This window comes from Ctenocephalides felis, unplaced genomic scaffold (assembly GCF_003426905.1).
Source record: "Ctenocephalides felis isolate EL2017-DRISC unplaced genomic scaffold, ASM342690v1 CF-g0.4_SCAFFOLD_00845, whole genome shotgun sequence".
NCBI lineage: Eukaryota > Metazoa > Arthropoda > Insecta > Siphonaptera > Pulicidae > Ctenocephalides > Ctenocephalides felis.
In genome coordinates, this window is record NW_020536999.1 from 84691472 (window position 1) to 84719299 (window position 27828).

Consider the following 27828-nt stretch of genomic DNA (forward strand, 5'->3'; position numbering starts at 1 on the left):
ATTGCCTATTTTTTTAATTTTGTTACGTCGAAAATATATATAATTAGTTTTATCTGTATTTATAGTGAGTTTATTTTCTGTCAGCCATGTTGTATATTTTTTTAAGTCATCATTGATTTTATTTTCTAGTTTCTCCAAATCTTTATCAATCATGGTGTCTTCTGCGTACACTATGTGTCTACCTTCTAAATTTTTGTCCTTTAAGTTGTTAATATATATTAAGTATAATAGTGGACCTAGGACTGTTCCCTGTGGTACTCCGACTTTGACCAATTTTTTATAGCTGAAGCAATTTCCTATTTTGGTCCTTACTTCTCTTTCAGATAAGAAGTCTTGAATTATGTTGTGCATCGTACCCTCAAGTCTCATATTTCTAAGTTGCTGAAAAAGAATTTGGTGGTCTACAGTGTCGAAGGCTTTTTTTAAGTCTATAAATATTGCAATTTGTGTGTCTATTGTTTTCTAAGTGTTCATTTATTAAGTTAGTGTATAATATTTTATAGCAATTCTTACTGATACAGTAAAATTTATATTTAATGTCTCTCCATAAATTGTTTTTTGCATTTTTTGATGCCAATTTTTTTGTGAATCATTGCACAATTAACTACAGTATGAACAGTATATCAACGTAAAATATGCACTATATACATTTCTATTCAGTCCTTCTATTTATTATTAAAGTTTTAATTTGAAACTTTCTAATGATCCAATTATAATTTTTATTATTATGATATCTATATACGCAATTCATAGAATTACTAGCTTTCCCGGCAAACATTTCTGTTTTTTTTTTTTTTTTAATTATTACAACTGCTAAAATATAATAATATAAATTTAAATAAATAAAAGCAAACATTGTTTAGACATAAAAAGTATTTCTAAAAGTTTTAGTATTAAAAACAACTGATTGTGAATGTGGAAGTATAAATGAAGGAAGAAGCTAACACAAATAATATGAATGGTTTACCCACTGTAAAGCATGCCACATATAAATGTTTTATGGGTTATATTGGAAGTGGTAGCTTAATCTGAAACTAAGATTCAATGTCTTAATTGGCAACTTTCTAATGATCCAATTATAACTTTTATTATTATAATCTATATTAAATAGAATTACTACCTGTCCCGGCAAACGTTGTATAGCCATAGAAACTATTTCTAGAATTTTTTTAGTATAAACAACTGATTGTGAATGCGGAAGTATGTATGTATGTATGTATAAAAAATATGAATGGTTTATCCACTGTAAAGCATGCCACAAATAAATGTTCATGGGGCATATTGATAATCATTGTGGAACAATGTGGGTCCCTGGTGAGGGCTTCGGCTGGACAGAACCGTCTGGCATAGCGCATACCTTTTTAAAATCGCTTGGGCAAACGCATATATGAATTTTAACCTTAAAGAACAAATTTTATTGCAATGTGTATACATCTTGCTTACAAGAGTGGCCTTTATGTCTCGTGTGGTAGGTACTTGTGCAGGTTGAAATGGTCTGGCAATTTGATTTCTGAACTTCTCAATTAATAAAATAAATCATATAAAAATTTAAAGCTTACAGGAACAAGTTTAATTTTCTGTTTTTTTTACACTTTCAACCTGGACAACCATGGTGTTCAGGGCTAAAACCTGATAGACGATGGTTTTCCGCTCTTTTCGTTAATCATACATTTTTGAATAATAAAAATCCGAATATACATTTTTGATGTATGTTGTTGCATGCCTAGGGAATTAAATGAGATTTCTAAAACTCTCTGTAAATATTTACAGTTTTGTCATAGATTTATTTGGTGCCTAGTTCTTTCTCAAAATTTTTTTATTGAATCTTTAGATTTTTATATTCAAAATCTACATTTATTTCTGCTCTTTCTGCAATATTTTCCTTTATTGTAAACTGTCTTGATACTTTATTACAAATAAATTATTGTTGTAGAAAAAATTTAGCTTCTCCACAAGCCAGGGAATATTTTTATTGAAATAAAATTAAATCCATTTTCAATAAAGACAATAATTCAATCTTTAATAAAAATATTCTTTTTTGTAAATAAAAATATAAATATAAATTTTGAATAATGGAAACTTGTTTGAACAAACATACTTGATATTTCTCTCTTTGGACCCTGTCTGATTCAATAATGTAAACTTGTTCAAACAAACATACTTCATCTTTCTCATTTCGTCTTCATTTACTATGAACTCGAGAAAATCTAAATAAAAATTAAGTGAAAAACATTCACTGACTGAAAGCAAGGTGAAAAATGATTTGATCACTAAAATGATTGTTATGAAATAGGTATTTGTGGTAGTCGAGTGAAAATGTTTCATTTGTAAATTTTGCATATTATGAAATAAAATTAAGAAAATCCAACAAAAAGTTTTAGCGGCGATCCTTGATAGAAATAATTTGTTTTTTATACTAAAATTGAGGCATTTCTTTAAGCTCCAGAAATCTGAACTGAAATTTGGTAATAACACTCAATCATTGACTCAAAGCGAGATGAAAAATTATTCGATTACTAAAATGATTATTAGAAAATAGGGGATTGTGGTAGGAGGGTGAAAATTTAGGGCTGTATGTGCTTTTTATTTACGAACTATATAAAAAATGGTCCAAAAACTAAAATAAAATCTTGAGAGTGGCAAACCCTTACCACTTAGGCTTATGAAAAATAGATGCCAGATTCTCAGTCACACTTGCAAAATTTCATTATGATCGGTCAAGCCGTTTCAGAGGAGTATTTCCACTACCATCATGAGAATTTTACACACACACACACACACATATATATATATATATATATATATATATATATATATTTATATATATATATATATATATATATATATAAATTTTTTTATAGTTATTTCTGTATTTCTTCAAGATATTTTGCTGGTTATTGTCAATTCTGTAAATCCACTTTATTAAATAAATTAGATTATTGAGATCGGAGAGAAGAAAGACAATTTTTCAAATGATCATCCAAGGAAAGAAAGACAATCTTCATTATTAAATAAAAGTTGTATCGTCTTTGCCATCTGGTAGTTCTTGAAATTGTTCTTTTCTTTATGCAAGCACTTACTTTTGAAAACTGGTTAATGCCATGCTATCATGTACTAAAAGCGTTTTATATCATGTTTTTTTTATATTAATATGAAATTTTTTCAATTGTTTCAGGGTTGTTTTATATTCAAGAATTCAAAATCGAAACAAGCTGGTGTCAAAAGCAACATTAATTTATTTTCAAATCTGCCCTGGTACCAGTGTTATAAGGAATCATGGAAAGGTATCGAAGACAAAATCAAAAAGCTACTTCATAGGACGTATATGAATGTTTTACAAGATGTCATTGAATTTATGAGACAGACACACACTGATTGTGATAGTTTGCCAACTGCTGTTCTGATCACAGGTAATAAAATATATATCCAATAAATTAATATCTACCTTTTTACATTAATTGTATTGTTACAGGAATCAATCAACCTGATCATGCCGAACAAATCAACAGCTTGGCACGAGAATTAAGGAATCAAGTAACACCACACGTTGCTATATTATTTGCAAGAGGCTGTCTTAGTATAAAAAGTGCAGTCGAGAACATGGTTATGCAGTTTTTAACAGAAAATGAAGAAGTAATAACACATATCTATTTATATATTGTTTTAAATTATTTATTAATTTAATTTTTTTTTTCAGTTGGAGTTACCAAATTCGCTGCGAAAATACCAATATAATCTACTTGTTTTAAAATCTTGGTATGAAAATAACTATGCGCATAAACATTCTATGTCACCAACGAAGAAACAAAAAACAAAACCTTCGACAAAGCCATTTGTTGTTATTTTACCAGATTTTGAGAATTTTAATGCTACAGTATTGCAGGATTTTATACTTTTACTAAGGTAATATAAATAGACATACACACTCTTGTTCAAATAGATACCTAACTTTTGTGTCGTGGTCAAATGAAAATAAGATAAAAGATTTATTAAATTAAATTTTGATTTTTCTTGAAAATTTTGGATACTATTGAAAAAAATCGAAAACTAGTGGGGTGTATGGCATCGTGCCTTAAGGCAAATTGCTGGAACTTTCCGTATTGTAACGAAATGTTCGAGGAATATTAAATATTTTCAAATAGACTATTATAAATAAATACTATAACATTGTCTAATATTTATAAGAATTAAAACTGAATTGCAAAGTTGAAATTATTTGTTTAAAGTATATTAGAACTTAAGTCAGAATTAAAATTAAAATCTGAATTATTTTCGATATACAAAAAAAATTTTTTTTTGAAAAAAAAAAATTTTGAAACAAAATTTTTTTTCCAAACTCAATTAGTTTGTTAAAACAAGCAGAGAGTTCTTTGAATCATTTAAATCGGACGCTTAGTTTTCTTAAAAACTGCTTTTTTTTTGCACATTTAGCTTTGTGTCTTCGAAATGGCTGGGCCTGCCTTTGCCAAAAACTAATCATCTCTTCTCCCAATCATTACAAATTAAATGTTTTTTAGATCAGTCAAATCGGATGCTCCGTTCTCTCAAAAACTCGATTTCTTTCGCACTCTTTGCTCTTTATCTCCGTAACTGCTGGACCTGCCTTTGCCAAAAACTAATCAGCTCATCTCCCCTATCAATAGGAATCGAATGTTTTTTCAATCATTCAAATCGGTTGATCCGTTGAGCTCGAAAACGTGACTGGAAAATTGTATCCATACATACGTACACACACACACACACAAACACAATTTTTTTTCTGAGGTATGCCAAAATGTTCAGAAACCTTCAAAACATCGAGAAATGCAAAAATTTTCAATTTCGATTTTTGGACGATTACAATAACTTACCCTACGGGAAGTTAAAAATCTCTTTCTTATGAAATTTTTTGATAATATAAAAAAACTGTTATTTTTTAAAAAAACTTGAACAATTTTCTGAAAACTGAATTTTTTTATATTCTCTAACTTTGTGGGGTAAGTTATTGTAATTATCCAAAAATCGAAAATGAAAATTTGTGCGTATTTTTACGTTTTAGAGATTTCTGAACATTTTGGCAGTGTGTCTTTTTGAAGTATTCAAAAAGCAATTGATTATTATTGATAGGAAGACTGATTAGTTCTGATTAGTTTTTGGCAAAACATTCAATTTGTAATGATGAGAAGATGTGGTAATTAGTTTTTGGCAAAGACAGGCCCAGCCATTTCAGCGTAAGGAGCTAGAAGTGTAAAAAATGGCAATTTTTGAGAGAACAAAGCTTTCAATTCAAATGATTCAAAAAACATTTTGCTTGTGAAGAAACTATTAGTTCAGGAAGGCAAAAAAATATTTTCTGAAATCTAAAAAAAAATACTTTCCAGTTTCTTTTTATTTTGATTGTCAAAAATGATTCGGATTTTAATTTTAATTCTAGCTAAAATTCTAAAACTATTGTATAATGTTATAATATAATAATCTATTTAAATTATTTAATATTCCTCGAATATTTCATTACAGTATGGAAAGTTCTAGATATTTGCTCTAAGGCATAATGCCATGCACCAATAGTTTTTCTAAATTTTGAAATTTTTTGTAGGTTTTTGCTACCCATTCATGTCAGCTCATACATAGTGTCGCAAATATTTGATTTTCGATTGCCAAATGGCATTTTTTTAAACTGTTCTCTGGAATTTTGAAAAAGTCTTAGAAAATAGGACGCGTTTTTAGAAAATACCCAGTGTATATCTTGAATGCGTGTTTGTAATAAATGATGTGTAATATAAAAAATGTACAAAATTTTATAATATTCAGTAGTTTGTTTAACTTAATTTATAAGTATCTTTATAGCATCTCGGTATACATATAAAGCAATCATAAATTAATATATCGATCTCTTATTGATCAAGTCGATTATTTACACATATCAAAAAGTTTATACAACTAGTCTTACGGCAAAATGCCACTTACGACTAGTATATATATTTTTTTCCATTTGCAGTGGTTATTCCAATTCAATACCATTTGTTCTATTGTTTGGAGTAGCGACATCAATTTCTACAGTTCATAAAACCTTACCGCATCATATAACATCAAAAATGTTTTTGCAAATTTTTTCATCGCAGTCGTCAAGGGAAACTTTAAATCAGGTAATCAAATATATCTGATATATTATATATTTCTTGAATTTGAAATTTGAATTGAAAAAAAAAACTATATTATACATTTCATATCCGGCCCTGATTACTAGTTAATTTTATATTTTAAGTGAATTAATTTGTCAAATTCTATAATCTGCCATACATATACTGTATCTTATATTATTTTAATTTCTGGCACATCTCAGCTTCTTTTTGGCAATAATAATGTAGACATATCATTTTTGTTATTCATAATCATGAATTTATTATACATATTCTAATATTGTCTAGGCTTATAAGAAAATTGAAATTTTTGGCAGATGACAGTTTTCATTTGTTTTCAATGTCAAACAATGACATGTCGTCTTTTGCATTTTTTCCATTTATTTCTACAATATTACTATATTTTTATAATCACATACATCTTAAAAAAATTCCTTAACAAACTTCAGAAAGATTTATCAAAATCCGAATAATCATTTAAGAGGAGTATGTTTACATACATCATTACAGAAGAATTTTATATATAAGATATACATATATATATATATATATATATATATATATATATATTTTGAAATATGTGAGTTTGGTGTTGATATTATATTTTGATAGGTTATTTAAAATCGGGCAGTAACACCAAGTAAAGAAAAAAAACTAAAGTAGTTTTTAAGTACTTTATTTATCCATACGTTTCGGTCTTCATCGAGACCGTCATTCAGTGGAAAACTAAAAGATTTTATATGATGTAGGAGGAAATAATATAAAGTTATAACTTATATATAAGTACTTACAGGATTAATTATACAAAAAATACACTACACTATTATACTGTGATAAACCAGGCTATTAATAATTGGAACATTTAAACTAATTAATTTTTTTGAACAATTTTTTTCCTTACATTCTAGTGTGTACAAGTTGACTAATGTCTAAAAACTGAATGAATTGTGTTTACAATTTTTTGAGAAAGTGTAAAAAGACCAGCAGACATATGTTTTTTGTAAAATAATAAAGTAATAAAAATACACGCTTCATTCAGATATGGTGACGTTTTTGAAAATAGTCGAGAGTTATTTTATAGTCATTGCAAAGCGAATTGTTGTCAGTTCTTAAATTTATGGCTGTATCCTTGTGTAAAGATATTAAGCATCCTTCACTAAATCGTCTTTTAAATAAATTATTTTCGAAATGTAGGATCGTGGGATTGAAAAAATCAATGTTATGTTTGAGTTGGTTAATATGATATGATATGATATATATATATGATATATATATATATATATATATATATATATAATTTCTTTTCTAGATATTAGAAAAAGTTCTACTAGATCCATCATGTCCATTTCATTTATCAGGATCATCTTTAAAATTATTAGTCGATGTATTTATGTTCTATGATTTTTCTGTGGAAGGTTTTCTAAACAGTTTTAAGGTAAACATTGTTTTTTTTTTAAGTATCTTATATCACCAGTATTATAATAAAATTTTACTAATTTATTTCATTGCAGTACATCATGTTGCATCATTATTCCAATCTGCATGCGGCAATAGTATGCAATAATGATTTTATAGATTCTAGAGCATTGAAAGAATATTTGACACCTGATGATGTTGAAGAAATACGAAGGCTGCCATCAGTAAGTTGCTTTAATAATCAGAGATAGTATTTTAGTTGCTTTAATAATTTTACCTGGTTTCTAGTATATCTTGAAACTGACTTTTATTTAGTACTAAATCTACTATGTATCAACAAAATATAAAAACTATTTTCAAAACTAGTGGTGTACGGTTTTGTGGTACAAGGCAAAATGCTAGATTTTGTGTACCGTAATTAAACATTTGAGGAATAAAAATAATTAATAATAGTTAATCAATGATTAATAACAATTTTCTTGAATATTTCAAATATTTATTACAAATACGGTAAACTTAATTGTTCATATTTTATAGATTTAATGTGCTTATATTTGGGCGACGTCTTGTATATGTGTTTACAAGAAACCAAAAAACATAATAGACCAAACCTAATCGGAATTTTTCTGAGAACCTTATTTTATTTTTCTTATTATTATTATATGAGCATTATGAAATTGAATTAGAAAGTTTTTTTTTCAATTCAATTTTATTCTGCAATCTGTACATATTATTACATTAAGCGGAAAATGCTGACAAATATATGATAAAACTAGCTGTAAGTGGAATTCTGTATTGAGGCAATTATGGCATCGTGCCTTAATGCAAATTGCTGGAACTTCCCGTACCGTAACAAAATGTTCGAGGAATACTGAATGTTTTCAAATAGATTATTGTAAATATTGTAGCATTGTCTAATATTTATAAGAATTATATAAACTGAATTGCAGAGTTGAAATTATTTGTAAAGTATATTAGAACTATTGTCAGAATTAAAAATAAAATCTGAAATATTTTCGATATACAAAAAACTAAAAAAAAAAAAAAAAAGAGCAAAATTTTTTTTTCCAAAATCAATTATTTTGTTAAGACAAGCAGAAAGTTCTTTGAATCATTTGAATCGGCCCCTTAGTTCTCTCAAAAATTGCCATTTTTTACATATTTAGCTCCGTATCTTCAAAATGGCTGGGCCTGCCTTTGCCAAAAACTAATAAACACTTCTCTTAATCATTACTAATTGAATGTTTTTTAGATCATTCAAATCGGATACTCCGTACTCTCAAAAATTCGATTTTTATTTTCTACACTCTTTGCTCTGTATCTCCGAAACGGCTAGACCTGCCTTTGCCAAAAACTAATCAGCTCTTTTCCCTATCAATAGAAATCGAATGTTTTTTGAACCATTCAAATCGGTTAATCCGTACGCCCTAAAACGTGGGCGAAAATTTGTATCCATACATACATACACACTCACACACACACACACACACACACATCCATTTTTTCTGAGGTATGCCAAAACGTTCAGAAACCTTCAAAACGTCGAGAAATGTAAAAATTTTCAATTCCGATTTTCGGCCCATTACAATAACTTACCCTACGGGAAGTTAATTAAGTTGATTACAAATTAATAGATGCACCCAGCTAATTAAAATATGATAACAAGAAAAATAAAAACAAAAAGGAGAAAAAAAAATATAGCAAAAAGAAAGTATTATAGTTAAAATTATACTATATTAGGCTTTCAGGTATTTTTTTTTTAAGTCTGGTCGGCTGGCTTTTCAGGTAGACTTGACTTGCTAATTGGTAAGGATGGACATCTATTATTTATTTCAACTATATAAGTAACACTCTAAAATTTCTTAAAAAAAGTTTGTATATTTTTGAAATTTTAATAAAACACTATATTCTCTTTCGATAGTGCTTAAATTTATTTTTTAAATTTTGAAAATATCTGACAAATTTCTAAAATGTACAAAAATAAAAAAAATGATTTTTTTTTATTTTGAATTTTTTCAACATTTTGAAATCGCTGGAAATGCTTTTCCCAGAAACTAATCATTTTTTCACGCCGTTAAAACATGCAAAATGTTTGCTGAATTACTCTAATCAGATGCTCCGTTCTCTTAAAAACTCTTATTTTTTTTTTAAGTTCCCATTGGGTAAGTTATAGTAATCATCCAAAAATTGAAATTGAAAATTTTTGATTGAAAAAACATTATGTTTGTGAAGAAACTATTAGTTTTTGGGGTAGTCAAAAAAAAAGTTTTTTTATGTCGAATTTTAACTTTTTTCAAATTTATAATTCTTTTTATTTCAAATATTGAAAATATGGTTTGGATTTTAATTTTAATTCTAGCTACAATTCTGAAGCTCACTCATATACTTGAAATAAATAATTTTAACTTTATAATTCAATTTGTATATTTTTTTAGAAATATGAGATAAGGTTCTTTAATTATAACTCCGCTTGAATAAGTTTTGTTTATTTACATTTCATGTAAACATATATAGTGCAGTAAACGGAGAGGAAAAAAGGGTATAACCTCTGAATTTTTTTACTGTGCTCCGAATTGAATGAAATTTTGAAATTAGGTTCATCTTACCCTCAAGTTTAAAAGTGAAAACAATTCGGGTTGCGCCATCACCCCCCGGGGGGATGACACCCCTTCTCAATTGTGTAATTACATTTTCGCAAAATAACGTCGGAAATCGATAGAAGAACTAATTATAAGAAGAAAATGCCTTTTATAGTTTTTCAAAAAATCTAATACTTTTCAAGTTACTGGCCTCTAAAGATACATATATTTTTGGCGTTTTTCTTCGTTTTTTTGCAAATATCTCCTAAAATATACATTTTAACGAAAAACATGTAATGAACAAAATAATGTCAATAAAAATTTTAATAAATTGGTGTTTCAAAAAGTGTTTTAGGAGTAATATTAAGCTAGATTTGAAAGAGCAAAATCGTTTTTTATTTCGTTCAAGATTTAATTGTTGTATTTAAAGTCATCTAGTGTCGAGGTTTTACATTTTATGCATTTCGGTAAAATTGGGTTTTATAGTGTTCAACATAAGCTTTAAAATAAGTGCTGTTACAAGTTTTTTACGTGTAAAATGAGTGAGCTATCATGCAAATAAGAAGCATATACGAAGTTTTTTTCTTTTAAATCATATGGTTTAATGAGCGCCATTTCCACCAGAATTAAAGTAATTCACATTCTATCTAGAATTCACTTCATTATAGACATCTTGATGGATTCTAGCAGATTCACTACTTTAGTACAAACTATTTTCAGAAAACTCACGATTTTATAAAAACTTTTTTTTCCAATTTTTTTAAAAATCGATTTTTTTTTCATTATATCTCAAAAAGAATAAAAGATACGTATAAATGCAAATAGATAAAAATCAAAGGGAGCTTTCTGGCTTAATGTTTTTCATTATTTTTCTTTCACACAAAATTTGACAGAGTTATGAATGTTTAAAGACTGCGCGGCCGCGCAAATTACAAAAAAAGTTTAGAACACTTTATGTAATACCGATTTATTAAGTTTTTATTGACATTATTTTGTTCATTACATGTTTTTCGTTAAAAATGTATATTTTAGGAGATATTTGCAAAAAAAACGAAGAAAAACGCCAAAAATATATGAATCTTTAGTGGCCAGTAACTTGAAAAGTATTAGTTTTTTTGAAAAACTATAAAAGACATTTTCTTCTTATAATTAGTTCTTCTATCGATTTCCGACGTTATTTTGTAAAAATGTAATAACATAATTGAGAAGGGGTGTCATTACCCCGGGGGGTGATGGCGCAACCTGAATTGTTTTCACTTTTGAACTTGAGGGTAAGATGAACCTAATTCCAAAATTTCATTCAATTCGGAGCACAGTAAAAAAATTCAAACCTAAAACGCTCCGTTTACTGCACTAATAAACGTCGTCATCGAATTTATAGGCACTTATATTTTGTCTATAAAATACAAATAATATATTTAATAGTTACAGTATTTATAATAATCTATTTGAAAGCATTTAATATTTTTTGAATATTTCATTACGGTACGGGAAGTTCCAGCAATTTGCCTTAACGATGCCTACACCACTAGTTTAAATGGCTAAATCCTAATTCTTATTGATTAGTTTATTTCCTTTAAGTATTTATTCAATTAGTTAATTATTAAGTCTATGCAACTTGCTTTAAGGTAAATAAATACAGCTTTAAGATAAATACTTACAGCTATTTACTTTATATAGTCATAGGCTCAAAATATTCTAAACAATTGTTAACCTATCAATACAGAATATACTTTGTTTTATTTCAAAAATTTCGATTTCAATAGCAAATTATCATTGTTTTTTACTCATGACGAGTACAATCGTCAATACCCAAAATTCTGCCACTCAGCATGACGAGTATATTCGTCAATCACAGCTAACTAGTTAATAGTAAAATTTAAACTTTATGTATTTTGTTATAAAATTATTATTATGATAACTAATTATTTTATCAGTTTAGGTACTTGGTGGAGTCTCAGAATGATTATCAAATGCGAATAGATCTGTTATTGAAAGACAAAGCTGTATTTCACAGGATACCCGAGTTAATATCGAATATCCAAGATTATTTGATTTGTTTTCATTTAAATCTGAAGATTTTATTCGAAATGGTGCATGATCTGCCACAAAATCCTTTAGGAAACAAGGTAAGTCTTAAGAAGTTATATATTTAAACTTGATATAATTACACAGATCTACAAAATAAATAAAAGTTATCTGTATTTGTTTTTTTATTCAATTTTATTCTGCAATCTATATAAATTATTACATTTAGCAGAGAATTCTGACAAGTATATGGTAAAATAGTTGATTACAAATTAGTAGATATCCCAAGTGGATTATCTACTAGAGCTACTTAATATTATAAAAAAACTAGAAACAAAAGGGAAAAAAAACAATAAAATATAGTAAAGTGAAAGAATTATAGTTAATTAAACTATATTAGGTCTCCAGGTATTTTTTGATCGACCAGACTTAAAAGAAAAATCTGTATTGGAATAATCTACATTGGAATATATACTCCAATGTAGTTTTTACTGCCAAACTCGAATTTGAAGTCAGCATTGAAAGTCAAATGGCAACGAATTAAAAAAAAATCTAAAGAAACGATAAAATCTTTGATCTAATAATTCTTCTGCATAATAATCAAAATTTCACAGTTTTTGTCGTTTTCCAATTCAATGATCTCTCAAGTTTTTTTTTGTATAATTCAGCAGTAATTTGCAAGCATATTTTCTCAAGGGCAATGGGGAAAATGTGTTGGCAATTCTACAAAATAAATAGATTATAGTCATTTAAGGTAAAAAGGGCTAGGCAACGACAAAAATTATAAGATTTTAAGTATCATGCAGAAGAATAACTAGATCGGAGACCTTTGTCATTTTTTATCTTTTTGTCCCAATTTTTTGTTATCTGACCCCCAATTTTGACTTCAGATTCATTTTCAAAACTACATTGGAGAATATATTCCGCACGCCCAATTACAACTTTTTTTATTTTGTGGAACTGTGTTATTATTAATTGAGTATTATTATTGATATTATTTTAAAAATAATTGAAATTAATATAGACTTTTCGAAGGAGAAGTTTGTTTTCACCAGAAAACCCTTTTTGCTAATTTTTCTTTCTTGACGTTTCAAGTCCTTGTGAATCGTTTGCCACCGAACTTGATAAAACATTTAACATTTTTTTCAAAAACTGCTGAACCGATTTTGAAAATTGAAAAGCCATTCGATGAAACTCTAATAGTACTCGCATGGTTAGTTTTTTAAGAGGATGGGCTGATCGTTTCTTCAGAATTAGCAAAAAAAAATTTTTTTTGGTTTGCATATATTTATCAATTAAAATATACATTATTTCTTAAGACAATATGCTGGTCTTTATGCCTTTAAAGATATTAAAAGATATCTCCTCTTTTTTGACATTTTATTTAAGATCGTATGACGGCCCTAAAACACTCCTTTGTGGAACTCTAGACTTGATATTATGTAATTCTGATTCCAACTCTAGTCCTGAATAATCTGTTTGTTAAGTAATATTTCAATAGTAAAAATATCTTGTGCAGCAATTTTTATTTTTATTTTGAACAATAGGCTTTTTTTTATTGATAAATATTGCTGAACAATATTCCTTTTTCTCTAGTGCCTTTTGGATACTATTTACTATTCTATGACATTATTGTATCTTGAGTGCTGGGTAGTAAAAATTGCAAAAAAATTGTGACCGTTTACGCAAAAAAACTATTAACCGATTTCGAAAATGGAAAAACCGTTCAAAAAATATTATTTGGAATTGTGCTTATTATTTTTGGCTAAGATTATTTGCCCAATTTTTTCGTAATTAGATATTAGATTTTTTTGCCGTTTATCATGAAATTTTAACATGGCGATAAAGTTAATGCACTAAACAAGCATCCTAAAAATATTAGAAGCTTACGCAAATTGGTTGAAATAAAAAAATCGTTAAATTTGGAATAATGGCGCCATAAAGTTTAACTCAATCACTCTCTCTATATTAACACTTTCGACTCGGGAGTCGGACTGCCAGTGGGTACGCTGCGCTCGGAATATTATAGTGCTATACTTATCTCTCAACTCGGAATTTTTTTTTGTATCGGATTTTTTCAAAATGTGGTTATATTGCTTTTAAATATAGTTATTATGATAATAAAATAGAAAATTTTGAAAATTAAAAAAAATTGCACTCTATATTGTTTAAAAAATCATTTCTTCACAGATCTTTATTAGAATTATGTGGATCATGAGCTAATAAATTAATTTTGTTATATATTTATTTATAAAATTAATAAATCAATCAATAAATGAATGTAATAGTAAATTAATTTTTAAAAAATAAAAAAAAATTAAATGTAAGTTTAGTTTGCGACGAGTCGTCGCCGACACGATTTGCCGCCGGAGCGGCGGCATCCGAGCTTAACGGTAAAACATATCATGCCGCCGGAACGGCGGCATCCGAGCGCAACGGTAAAATGACTATGCCGCCGGAGTGGCGGCATCCGAGTCGAAAGGGTTAATACCTAATAAACTACAAATATTAAAATTACATAGTACAGAAGAAACGTCGTTACCTTGTTGGTGGTTACGTCAATAGAACGTTTATAATACGTTCAGTTGTAACCTTTGTTCAACTTCAACGTAAATGCAACGTTTTGTTCACTACGTGGCAGCTATATTTCAATATATAGCTATAACCAATATATCTTATTGATTATGCCGATTATTTAAGTTGCCTTGATATAAAATACTACTCACACCTATTTTATTTCATTTAGCTGCATGAATTATACATCAGCGCTATGTCAACTAATATCATCGAGGAGACCAATTTCAAAGAAACCATGCAGCTGCTACAGTTCTTATCACGAGCAGAGTTTACAGAAAAAATTAACAACATCCTACATATTTTGGAGGAACAAAGACTGAAAATTAAAAATTCTAGGGCTTTAAAAGTATTAAGTAATATTTATAATCAATTGAACGAGTTGAACCAAACAAATGTAATCGAGAATGCCATTGAGGAAATTAGTATTGATTTAAGTAACATGAACAGGAACCAAATGAGAGAGGTGAGTATTTTAATACTTTATTATTAATTATTATTAATTTACTGTAGGGTAAGTTATAGTAATCGCAAAAAAAATTAATAGGATTATTTTTGAATATTTTTATGTTTCGAAACCTTCGGAACATTTTGGCATACCTTACAAAAAATTGTATTAGAATGGTATAGAATTAGCAAAAAATGCAAAAATTTTCTTGGCTGTTTTCGCGAAACAAATTTAACTGCTTTTGAAAATTTGAATCGTAGATTGTCTGATAATGTCATGTATGTGTGTTTATGTAAGTAATAGATACAAATTTTTTTGACGTTTTCTGGAGCACAGTTCAATCTATTTTAACGTTCGATTCCTATTGATAGGGAGACGTGATCAGTTTTTGGCAAAGATAGGTTTAACTGCTTTGGAGATACGGTACAAAAAGTACAGAAAATGGTACTTCATTTTTTGCAAGAACGGAGCATCTGATTAGATTGATTCAAAAAACATTCTTTTCGTAATGCCGGCGAAACGCGCTGATTAGTTCTTGGAAAGGGGAGGTTGACCTGTATGGGAGATACAAAGCAAAAAGTTCTAAAAATGACAGTTTTTGAGAAAACAGAGTTATTTTTGCTTTTGTTAGTGGAATGATCACATTTTTGCAAAGGCTGGTTCAGTGACTTTGGATATGCAGAAAAAAGGCAGAAATTGACATTTGTTAATCAAATATTATATTTACAAATCATTATTATTGATTCATATACAAATAAAATTAGTTGTAAATAGATAGAAAGATATACAGGTATACTGGTAAACAAGTAAAAAGGTAAAAAGGCAGAAAGTAAGAAAAGTATACTAATAAGCAGGGTGGCAGCAATAACTGTGCCTGAAAATCTTGAAAACTGTGTGAAAGATTTCTTGATTATAGCAGGATGTCTCAAGATATTGTAATTTTGTCTAAAAATGTTGTAAATTGTCTGGTAGACAGGTAGGCAGCTAGACAGTTAGACGGGTAATCAGGTAATAATGTCAAAAAAAAGACTTGGTCAGCTTGTAAACAAGTAAATAGATAGGTAGGTAGACAGGTAAATAGGTGAACAGGAAGTCAAATAAACAGTTAGACAGGAATAAATGTAGAGAACTAGTCGGTTGGATAGGCAGAACAATAGGCAGGTAGATCATATAAATATCAGATACATATTATTGAATAAATCAATTATTCACACTTACCAGGAAGTTTATGCAACTTTCCACATGGCAAAATGCCTCTTTTTTGCATAGATTTATTGCTGGGTGTAAATGCATTTAAAGAGATTATCTTCTATGAGATAACTCTTTTTTTATCAAAATGCCATTTACAACTAGTTAATATTTACTAAAATGAGATTTATAATTAATAAACTTATTTCCAGATGCTGATGGAGTGTTCATCCAAGCAAAGAAAAACAAACTCTCAATACGATGCTGTTAAAAAGTCTATAATCGATTTCACAATAGAATGTTTCTCGAACTATCTTCATCCACCAACCACATCTCTACCTCTGTATGAATTGTTCATTTTCACGGATCATGAATCTGTTAAACAACACATAGTTGGCAGTCCTAGGGCTACTTTGCACACTGCTTTGAATAGTCCTAGTTGCTATCTCCAGGTAATTGTTGGACGGATATTTTGTTAAAGTGAAACTTCTAATGCTATTTTTATTCCAGCGCGGAATAGAAACAAATAGAGCGAGTATGTCTTAGAATTTCGCAAATTGTCTGAAAATGTTGTAGATTGTCTGAAACTGTTGTAGATTGTCTGAAACTGTTGTAGATTGTCTGAAACTGTTGTAGATTGTCTGAAACTGTTGTAGATTGTCTGAAACTGTTGCAGGATTGCCTGAAATTGTTCTAGATTGTCTAAAACTGTTGTAAATCCAAGATGCCTGGAGATGTATGAAATAAATGTGGTAGATTGTCTAAAAATGTTGTAAATTGTCTGAAAAAGTTCTTAATTATAACAGGATGTCTGGAGATGTATGAAGAAAATGTGGTAGATTATTTAAAAATGTTGAAAATCGTCTGAAAGGGTTCTTAATTATAGCGGGATGTCTGGTAATGTATGAAGAAAATGTGGTAGATTGTCTAAAAATGTTGAAACTCGTCTGAAAGGGTTCTTAATTATAGCGGGATGTCTGGTGTTGTATGAAGAATATGCGGTAGATTGTCTAAAAATATTGTAAATTGTCTGAAAAAGTTCTAAATTATAACAGGATGTCTGGAGATATATGTAGAAAATGTGGTAGATTGTCTAAAAATGTTGTAAATTGTCTAAAAAAGTTTTCAATTATAACAGCACATCTGGAGATATATGAAGAAAATGTGGTAGATTGTCTAAAAATGTTGTAAATTGTCTGAAAAAGTTCTTAATTATAATAGGATGCCTGGAGATATATGAAGAATATGTGGTAGATTGTCCAAAAATGTTGTAAATTGTCTGAAAAAGTTCTTAATTATAACAGGATGTCTGGAGATATATGTAGAAAATGTGGTAGATTGTCTAAAAATGTTGTAAATTGTCTAAAAAAGTTCTTAATTATAATAGGATGCCTGAAGATATATGAAGAATATGTGGTAGATTGTCCAAAAATGTTGTAAATTGTCCGAAAAAGTTCTTAATTATAACAGGATGTCTGGAGATATATGTAGAAAATGTGGTAGATTGTCTAAAAATGTTGTAAATTGTCTAAAAAAGTTTTTAATTATAACAGCACATCTGGAGATATATGAAGAAAATGTGGTAGAATGTCTAAAAATGTTGTAAATCGTCTGAAAAAGTTCTTAATTATAATAGGATGCCTGGAGATATATGAAGAATATGTGGTAGATTGTCCAAAAATGTTGTAAATTGTCTGAAAAAGTTCTTAATTATAACAGGATGCCTGGAGATATATGAAGAATATATGGTAGATTGTCTAAAAATATTGTAAATCTTCTGACACGGTTTTTAATTATAGCATGATGTCTGGAAATGTATGAAGAAAATGTGGTAGATTGTCTAAGAATGTTGTAAATTATCTGAAAATGTTGTAAACTTTTTGAGAATGTTAATCGTCATCTGAAAATAATGAAAACTGTGTGAAAGAGTTCTTGAGTCAACAGGATGTCTGAAGATGGTGTAATTTCGTCTGAAAATGTAGCAGATTCTTTAAAAATATTATAAATTGTCAGAAAAAGTTCTCGATTAAAGCAGAGTGTCCAATATTGCTGAGTATTTTTGTCTGAAAATCTGGTGAATTGTTTGAAAGAGCCCTTGATTATAACATGATGTTGTCTGACTTGTCTGAAAGAGTCATTGGTTATAACAAGATGTGTGAAAATATTGTAACCTGCTTGAGAATGTTGTAGATTATCTTGAGAATGTTTAAGATTGCCTGATTTTGCGCACTATCTGAAAGAGTTCTTAATTGAAGCAGGATATCTGAAGATGCTTTAATTTTGTGTGAAAATATGGCAGATTGTCTAAAAATGTTGCAAATTGTCTAAAAAAAATCTTGATTATAGCAGGATGTCATACGATGTTGCTGAGTAATTTTGTCCGAAAATTTGGCATATTGTCTGAAACAGTTCTTGATTGTAACGAGATTTTGTCTGAATTGTCTGAAAGAGTCATTGGCTATAACAAGATGTCTGAAATACTGTTAAGTGTCTCAGAATGTTGTAGATTATCTTAAGAAGGCTGATGATTACCTGAAAATTTTGTGTACTGTCTGAAAGAGTTCTTAATTGAAGCAGGATGTCTGAAGATGTTGGAATTTTGGCTGAAAATGTGGTAGATAATCTAAAAATGTTGTAAATTGTTTGAAAGAGTTCTTGATTATAGCAGGATGTCTGAAAATGCTGAGTAAAATTCTTTAAAAATCTGGCAAATTGTCTGCAAGCATCTTTGATCATATCAAGGTATTGAAGATGGTTTCAACAAGTTTAAAATTGTCTTATAGAGACAATTCTTTCTGTTTTGATTATATCAAGATGTTGTCTGAATCGTCTCAAAGAATTCTTGATTATATATGCAATATGTCTGAAAGAGTTCTTGATTATGAAAAGATGTTGCCTGGAGTGTCTGAAAGAGTTTCATATTATAACCATATTCTGAAAATTGTTTTAAAATGTTGCAGATTGTCTGAAAATTATGTTAATTTTTTTGAAAGAAAAAAAAAATGTTTTAGTGTGTCTGAAAACTGTTTGAAAATGTTATAGATTGCCTGAAAATTGTAAAAATTGTCTGAAAATATTGTCTGAGAATGTTGTAAACCATCTTATAAACTATCTGAGTATGCTGTAAACTGTCTGATTATATAATAGATTATCTGAGAATGTTGTGAATTGCCTTATTTTTTTGTAATTTGTCTAAAATTGTTGTAAATTATATGAGAGTGTTGTAAATCATCTGAGAATGCTGAAAACTGCCCGAGAATGTGGTAAATTGTCTGAAAACTTTGTAAACTGTCTGAAAATATTGTAAATTGTCTGAGAATGCTATAATGTCGTAGATTGCCTCAAAATGTTTTAGGTTTTCTGAAAATTTTGTAAACTGTGTGAAAATGTTGCAAATTGTCTGAGAAAGCTGTAAACCATCTGAGAATGCTGTAAACAGTCTGATAATATTGTAGATTGTCTAAAAAATTTGGAAACTGTCTGAAAATATTATAAATTGTAAGAAAACGGTCTGAGAAAGCCGTAAACTGTCTGAGAATATTGTGGATTGTTTGAAAATTTTCTAAATTGACTGAGAATGTTATATATTGTCCAAAAATTCTGTAAACTATCTAAGAATGTTGTACATTGTCTGAAAACTTTATAAACTGAAAATGTTGTAAATAGCAAGAGAATGTTGTAAACCTGACAATGTTATGTACTGTTGGAAATTTTCTAAAATGTCTGAGAATGTTGTAGGTTTTCTGTAAAATTTGTAAACTGTTTGAAAATGTTGTAAATTGTAAGAGAATGTTGTGAATCGTCTGAAAATGCTGTAAACTATCTGAGAATGTTATAGATTGTTGATAATATTGTGGATTGTTTGAAAATTTTGTAAACTACCTGAGAATGTTGTATATTGTCTGAAAGCTTTTTAAACTGTCAGAAAATGTTATAAATTGTAAGAGAATGTGGTAATTGAGAAAGCTGTAAACTGTTTGATAATGCCGTAGATTGTCTGAGAATGTTATGATTGTTTGAAAATTTTGTAAACTGTCTAAGAATGTTTCAGATTTTCTGAAAATTTTGTAAACTCTCTAGAAATATTGTAAATTGTCTGAGAATGTTATAAACCTTCTGAAAATGCTGAAATATGTGTGATAATGTCATAGATTGTCTGAGAATGTTATGGATTGTTTGAAAAATTTGTAAACTATCTAAGAATGTTTCAGATTGTCTGAAAATTTTGTAAACTCTCTGAAAATATTGTAAATTGTCTGAGAATGTTATAAACCTTCTGAAAATGCTGTAATATGTCTGATAATGTCATAGATTATCTGAGAATGTTATGGGTTGTTTGAAAATCTTATAAACTGTCTAAGAATGTTGTAGATTGTCTGAAAACTTTGTAAACCGTTAGATAAAGTCGTAGATAGTCTTAGAATGTTGTAGATTTTGTTGTTGTAGACTGTGTGAAAATGTTGCAAATTGTCGGAGAGTATTGTAAACTGCCAGAGTTCTGTAAGCAGTCTGAAAATGGTTTTACATTATCTGATTGAGTATATTGCAGACTGAGTGGGAATATTGTGAACTGAAAATGTTGTAGATTGTTTATTTTGATTACAGCATTACGAAGTTTCACTTCGTGGTGAAGTGAACTATCAAATTATTTTACTTTAAAGTGATTTTGATGGTGAATTTTCTCTTTCAGTGCTCGTGTTGCGCTACTGATGTGAAAGATGAAATTATATCGACTATGCCTGATATTTGTATCGGTTATAAATTGCATTTGGAGTGTGGGAGGTAATAAAAGAATAATTAAGTTAAGCTATTTGTATAATTGTAATGTTATATTAGTAATTTAATATTTATAGTATTAACAATGATAATATTACTTGAGGATAATAATTATTAAAAGATAATAAAAAAATAATTTTATTTTTTGTTCAGACTTTTTCCTGGTATACATGGTGTAAGTTTTAAATTTTAATATAAAATTTATTTTATAGGCTTATAAATTTATATGATTGGCTTCATGCATTTCGGCATGTAACATCAACTGTTGCAAATGGGACATCTGATGCAGAAGCTGAGGAAGACACTATTGAAATTGAACCAGAAATACAGTAATTTTTTTTATCAACTATATATTAATTTAAAAATATGAACAAACAGCACTTCTTTTTGGTTTTAATTTATTAAATGATAATAATTTTACAAACGTTTCGAGGCTAGGTTTGTCTCATCATCAGTGTATTATAATTTAAAATCTAAAATATGAAAATCTAAAATAGCACTATGTGTTAACAATTCCAACTTGTTCCTCTTACTGAATGCAATTATGAATGAAATTATAATACACTGATGATGAGACAAACCTATTATTTAATAAATTAGTGCAAAAAAAGAGTGCTGTTTCTTCATATTTCTAAATTAATATATATATATATATATAATATATATATAATATATATATATATATATATATATATATAAATACAGGGCCGGTCCTGCCTTGCATGCGATGCATGCAAAAAATGCGGGCGCACGCCTTAGGGGGCGCCAAAACGAGTTTCGGAAATTAAATTTATAATATAATGTTTATATTTTTTATATAAAATCTAGAATACTTAATAAATGATAATAAACAATCTAACTTAATTAGGGATACGGAGACACAAAAAGCATTTATTCACATTTATTTTGCAATGTGATATCAGTAGAAACAATTAACTGATTAATAACTCTGCAAATTAGTAAATAACAGCTCTGCCCATTGCTTAATTCACTTATTAAATTTTTTCTTTGTTTGAAGTTACTGTGGAATCGAAGAAGAAATTGTCTGGTGTTCAATCCCATAAGCTCAAACCTACGAAAGATTAAATTAATTGTTGGGCATTATTGACGAAAAATTGCGAGCTGATTTAGTTGAAACGGAACTTGTTAAAAAATATAAACAACTTATAATGGGGAAAATGAAAAATCGAGAGTCAGTGCTTAAAAAATGGTATGTTTATTCCGAGAAATTGAATTGTAACTTTTGCTTTTGTTGCAAATGTTTCGCTTCTGATGAATGTTGAATGTTGAAAACATGCGTGGTTAGGGTTATGGAAATGGAACAAATATAAAAAAATGGAAGCAAAATTTACTTTGGAACGAAAATCTTAAGGCTTTTTTTATACCTAGCGGTGTCCATTTAATAATTATTAACTATGCAGAAAGAATACATATCAAATATAATAAGTTTTTTTCAATATATTTAAAGAAATGTGTAATTTCTTTGTATTTTTTACTGATTTTTGGACAATACTTTTAAAATACGTTAAAAATTTAACTTTAAAACAATAAACTGATACTCTGAATATGACGGTAAAGCAAGGATAAATACATTTCGGCTCTTACGATATCAATAAGGAGAAGTTTACGACGCAATTTTGGATATTGCAAATGATATAAATTAAATTAAATTAAAATTTCAAAAATCCAACATGGCATGATTTGCTCAATAGAATAGGGTAGAGCGTGGCTAGTTGAGCATAGGGGCAAGTTGAGCAATCGAAATATCTCGAAAACTATTCACCGTCCGTTTAAGTATTATATGGCGGAAAGACAGAGGTTTGGGAAAAATAAACAGCTAGTGGCCGCTGGACAGATGAGTGAGGCTCACGGGCGTTTTGTTTATTTTGAGACCAAAAAGTAAAAAAGTAATTCATCGCGAGTTTTCGTCTGGTTTAGTCAAATGTTATTCATTTTTAATCAGGTAAATGTTATTCTTCCATACATTTATAGTACTTTTAATAGGCACAGAGATTCTGGGTATAACTCTCACGGTATTTCTATAAACTCACTTTTATTTTGAAATTCCGAGTTGGGGTTAGTTGAGCATAGTTGCTAAACTTGTTCTGTCACTAAGCAAAAACAATTAACTTCCAGAAATTAATTATTATTTTTAAGATTTAAGCTAAGTCTTTGAGTAATAATATAAAGAAATAATGATTTTAATCAAAAATACTGAATATAATGGTAAAATAATTCCTAAGATACGATATTGTTTTGTTCTACTTTTGGTTAATTATTCAAAGAAAATTACTATAAGTTTTGTTTTCTCTGTCAATAAAGACTATAAATATAGAACTGGTTATTCAAAACTTATTTTATTTCATTGTACCTATGATTTCATTATACTTTCTTAGTGCTCAACTTGCCCCACCTATGGGGTACATTGAGCATACTTGACTTTTTGCATTTAGACAGATGTAGCTTTTAAATTTTACTTATTACCAAAAAATGGTATTAACACTTTTGTTAAGCGATAAACAACAAATCCATTAAGCCGTATAGCAATTTATTGAGACTTTTCATTGAGGAGCTACATCCGTTTAAGTAAAAATTTGCTCAACTAGCCCCGCCCTACCCTAAATCGCATAATAAATAAGTAAAATGTTATAAAACCCAAATATTAATATTGTAAAAAATAATTGAAATTTTAAAAATATTTGATTATAATCAACCCGCAAATCGCCTCGATTTTCGAAATAAATTTAAAATCAATATATTTTATCCACTTTTAGATTATATCCAATTTTTTGTGTACTAAATCCAGAATAATTAAAAATAAATTTTTGAAAAATATGTAAATATTTATATAATTTAAATGATAAACTATTAAAGCAGTTAATATTGATAGGGGGGAGGGCGCTAGAAAAAAAAGTTGCATGCGGGCGCTAAGGACCCCAGGACCGGCCCTGTTTATATATATATATATATATATATATATATATATATATATAGAATTTGATACATCACAATATATCTCAATGATAGTATCAATGATATTTCATTTATTCTATTTGTTTATTCATTTTTCTCTTTATTTAACAGAGCCAGATTCACAAGTATGGTTTCCGAATTGCAGCATCTCGGATTCATAAAATCTTCAAATAAAAAAAGGGATCACGTAACAAGATTGACTTGGTGAACAAAAAGTCATTTGCATTTGGTAATTGTTAATTTGTTTGTTACATGTTGAATAATGTTTTTTTTTAACCATTTATATTTATGTAATAAAATACTGCGATATTCAGTTATTGTGTTTAAAATCAACTTGAAAGTATAAATTGCACTTGTAAATCTACAAAGGAATTCAGGAATTCATTTATTACATCGAGTCAACACTCTTTAATGTATAGGATCAATTTTCTTATCTTTTTTTAGATGCGTTTTTAGATGATTTTTAAAAATTACTTGCATTCAACCATCATTTTTTACCTTCCTACCGCACTTTCCAATTTTATTAATCACTTTTAAACTGATCGATAACTGGTCCATTATTGTCTTTTTGTGGACGTTTTTTTTCTTGAATTTTGATCCAGAAAGTTAATGAAAAAGCTTAATTTTTTTTTTTTTAAATTATTTTATTAACTTTCCATAGGGTAAGTTTGCGATTTGAGTTTTGGATAAGTTCCGATTTGAATGATTTGAAAAACTTTCTGCTTGTGTTGACAAAACGATTGCTTTTGAAGAAAGATTTTTTTACTTAATTTTCAAAACATTTAAAATATTTCGAATCGAATATTTCATTATGGTACGGGAAGGTCTAGCAATTTGCTTTAAGGCACGATGCTATACACCACTAGTTTTATCTACTCTAACACTTGAATTTTTTGAAACACATTTAATTGTTTTATGCATTGTTATATTTATTTTAGTTGCAACAGATTTTTTATACAACTTTTCTAAAAGCTTACATGTGGTTAGGGTAAAAAGGATCAATTGAACATTTTCACTGACAAAGGTGAAAAAAATAAGATAGTAGTAAATAAAACTAGTGGTGCATGGCATCATGTCTTTACACACATTGCTGATGCTTTCCATACTGTAATGATATTCGAAAAATTTTAAATGTTTTCAAATAGATTTAATTTCGTAAATTCTGTAACTTTTGTTATTTGTATTTTATAGACAAAATATAAGAGCTTATAAATTGGACGACGACGTTTCTATGTTTACATGAAAACTAAATAAACAAAACTTAATCAAGCGGAGTTAGAATTAAAAGAACTTATTTACTAAACTAAACTAAAACGATTCAGTTTGGTTCATTAACATTGATCTCCTTGGCATGTATTTAGTCTGGACTTTTATATGCGTCTCTCGGCCCTAACAACTGACTTTGCCAATCGCATATATGAGTTCTACGGCCAATTTGATGCTTTTCGTAATAATAATTTTTCTTTACTAATAATAATTTTTGTTAATATTGAATAATCAGATACTAGTTGAATGTTAAATAAAGTCACATTTTTGTAACATGCTTTTATAATAACAAAATTTGATATAAAATACAAATATACAACACAGAGCAGAAATAAAATGTATGCTTGATTATAAATCTATTTCGTATTAACATCTTTATATTAGGTGTTCAGACATTGGTTGAGTGATAGAATAAAATATAACAAATGTAAATCATATGTAAAAGTCACATTATATTCTACCATTCATAACAGCAACAACCACGAGAAGGTTTCTGAACTTGTGTTGCCAAAAAACTTACAACGGCATTTATTTGTGCAGTGTGCAGATATTGTTAATACAATATCTTTTTATACCGTCTTCAAATAGATGAGATGAGATCTCATGATAACCATTTATCTCAAATAGAGAATTTTGGTTTTCTTATTATGACAGTCTTTTATTTAATATCCAAGCTTTGGATAAGTATTATTCTTTTTGTGCAGTGCACAAAGTGAACAACAATATTTAAAATCAGGACTTCCTACAGCTCCTGGCGATAAAGATTGTGAAGCTAGGCTTTTATCACAATCAAATTGTATTCATCGACTACACATGCCACAACTGATCCAGGAATCACTAGAGGACTTTAAATTTATATTACATTTATTTTTGCATTTCATAAGTGATAATTCAGAATTTAGTGTATGTTTATACCATGAATTGCATTTTATATATGTATAATATGAGGGGCGATCTGTTGGCAAGTTGGACAAATTGGACAAATATTGTCAACTGGTGAGATATTTTCCAAAAACTCTGTCATTAATTGTTTTCTATATTCACTAGGTTCGATTTTATAGTTTAATTCAGTGTTATTTAACAAACATAATACATTTTTTATTGTAAAAAGTCCACAACTATGACCATCGGTCTGCCGAGGAGAAATTATTTTATGAAAATTCCATTGGAATCTTTCTGCTTCAGTTAAACAGCTTTTACGAAATTGACTAAAAATAAAATAATCTGTTGCAGCATCAATGCAAGAATTAATAACACTGAATTGTTTTTTATCTATATCTATTAAAACTAAGAGCCAATGGTTATTAAAATTATGTGGCGCTAGATACTTTAAATCTGATGATAATTTTATAACAAAGTTATCATTATTATAATTTATAATATGATCATATTCATAACACTTAAAATGTTGAATTTTTTGCTATCATATTCAATTGATACTAAGTAAGTCGATGATTCTGTCATCTAACCACTCATATCCATATAAAATAAAAAATTATTCAATTTAATGGCATATTAACCAAAAGATCCTATAGTATACAATATATCCCTATTATACATGAAGGGTTTTATATAGAAATGAAAATCTATAGCTACATTATTGTTAGGATACAAACCTATTTTTAGATATGTGCTAGAGTCAGCAGAGTTATTTGAATCTAGACATTTATGCAAAGGAATTGCATTTTTCCTACATAGGTAAAAATTGACCGGATTAAGTTTCTGTGTTACAGGGCATTTATTTATTAAATCATTATTGGCAAGTCGCAACATACCTCTCAATTTCACCACGAAATGTCCTGCTTCCATATATTTATCACCATGGCAGATTTTGTTCTTTAATGTATTGAAAAATGATTCGACAGCAGCATTTGAATACTAATGTTTTCTGTCATTATCCAACATTAGACCTGACCACAAAGATATAATTGGAATATACCTGTCCATTACATAATTTAAGAAACCTGGGAAGAAAAACGATTAATAAATCCTTCTTTCGGCATAATCTTTTCGGTTTCACATTTAATACGAAGGAAATCTTTATAAAATAGACTACTTCGTAAAAGATCTCGACATGGCTCACGATCATTTGTTATTTCTGAAACATCAGTATCAGTCAAGATTGTCTTGTTTGATACTGAGTCATTATTTTCAAATAGATTTATTTCCTTGATGGCTAAATCTATATGTATATATGATACTTACTACCTAAAATCCATACAATATGAGTGAACATTTTTCGAGCATGGTTAAATCTCTACATCTTTTCATCTAAAAGAAAAATAATTGAGCTTACAGCTACAGATATTATTTCCTGATTACCATTTGCAAATTTTTCTGCATGATATACAGCCTCTTTGTGAAATGACTGCAACATAAATGTAATGTTTGTTTTCTGTAAAAAGTTTAGAACTATTATCATCTAAAAAACATATAGCACTTATTAATATAATCAATCAAT

The 27828-nt window shown here is 28.4% G+C and overlaps 1 protein-coding gene across 1 annotated transcript; it reads left to right on the forward strand.

Moving 5' to 3' along the window:
• Positions 1–3175: 3175 nt before the first annotated feature.
• Positions 3176–24322, forward strand: LOC113363502 (origin recognition complex subunit 3-like; the record flags this gene model as incomplete). Its single annotated transcript, XM_026605997.1, is given in 12 exon segments — positions 3176–3410; positions 3473–3633; positions 3698–3903; positions 5978–6125; positions 7429–7554; positions 7631–7759; positions 12052–12243; positions 14889–15182; positions 16565–16804; positions 21043–21134; positions 21341–21457; positions 24213–24322. Coding segments are annotated over 12 exon segments (2037 nt in total), but the record flags the coding sequence as incomplete, so codon positions are not given.
• Between the last annotated feature and the right edge of the window lie 3506 nt (positions 24323–27828).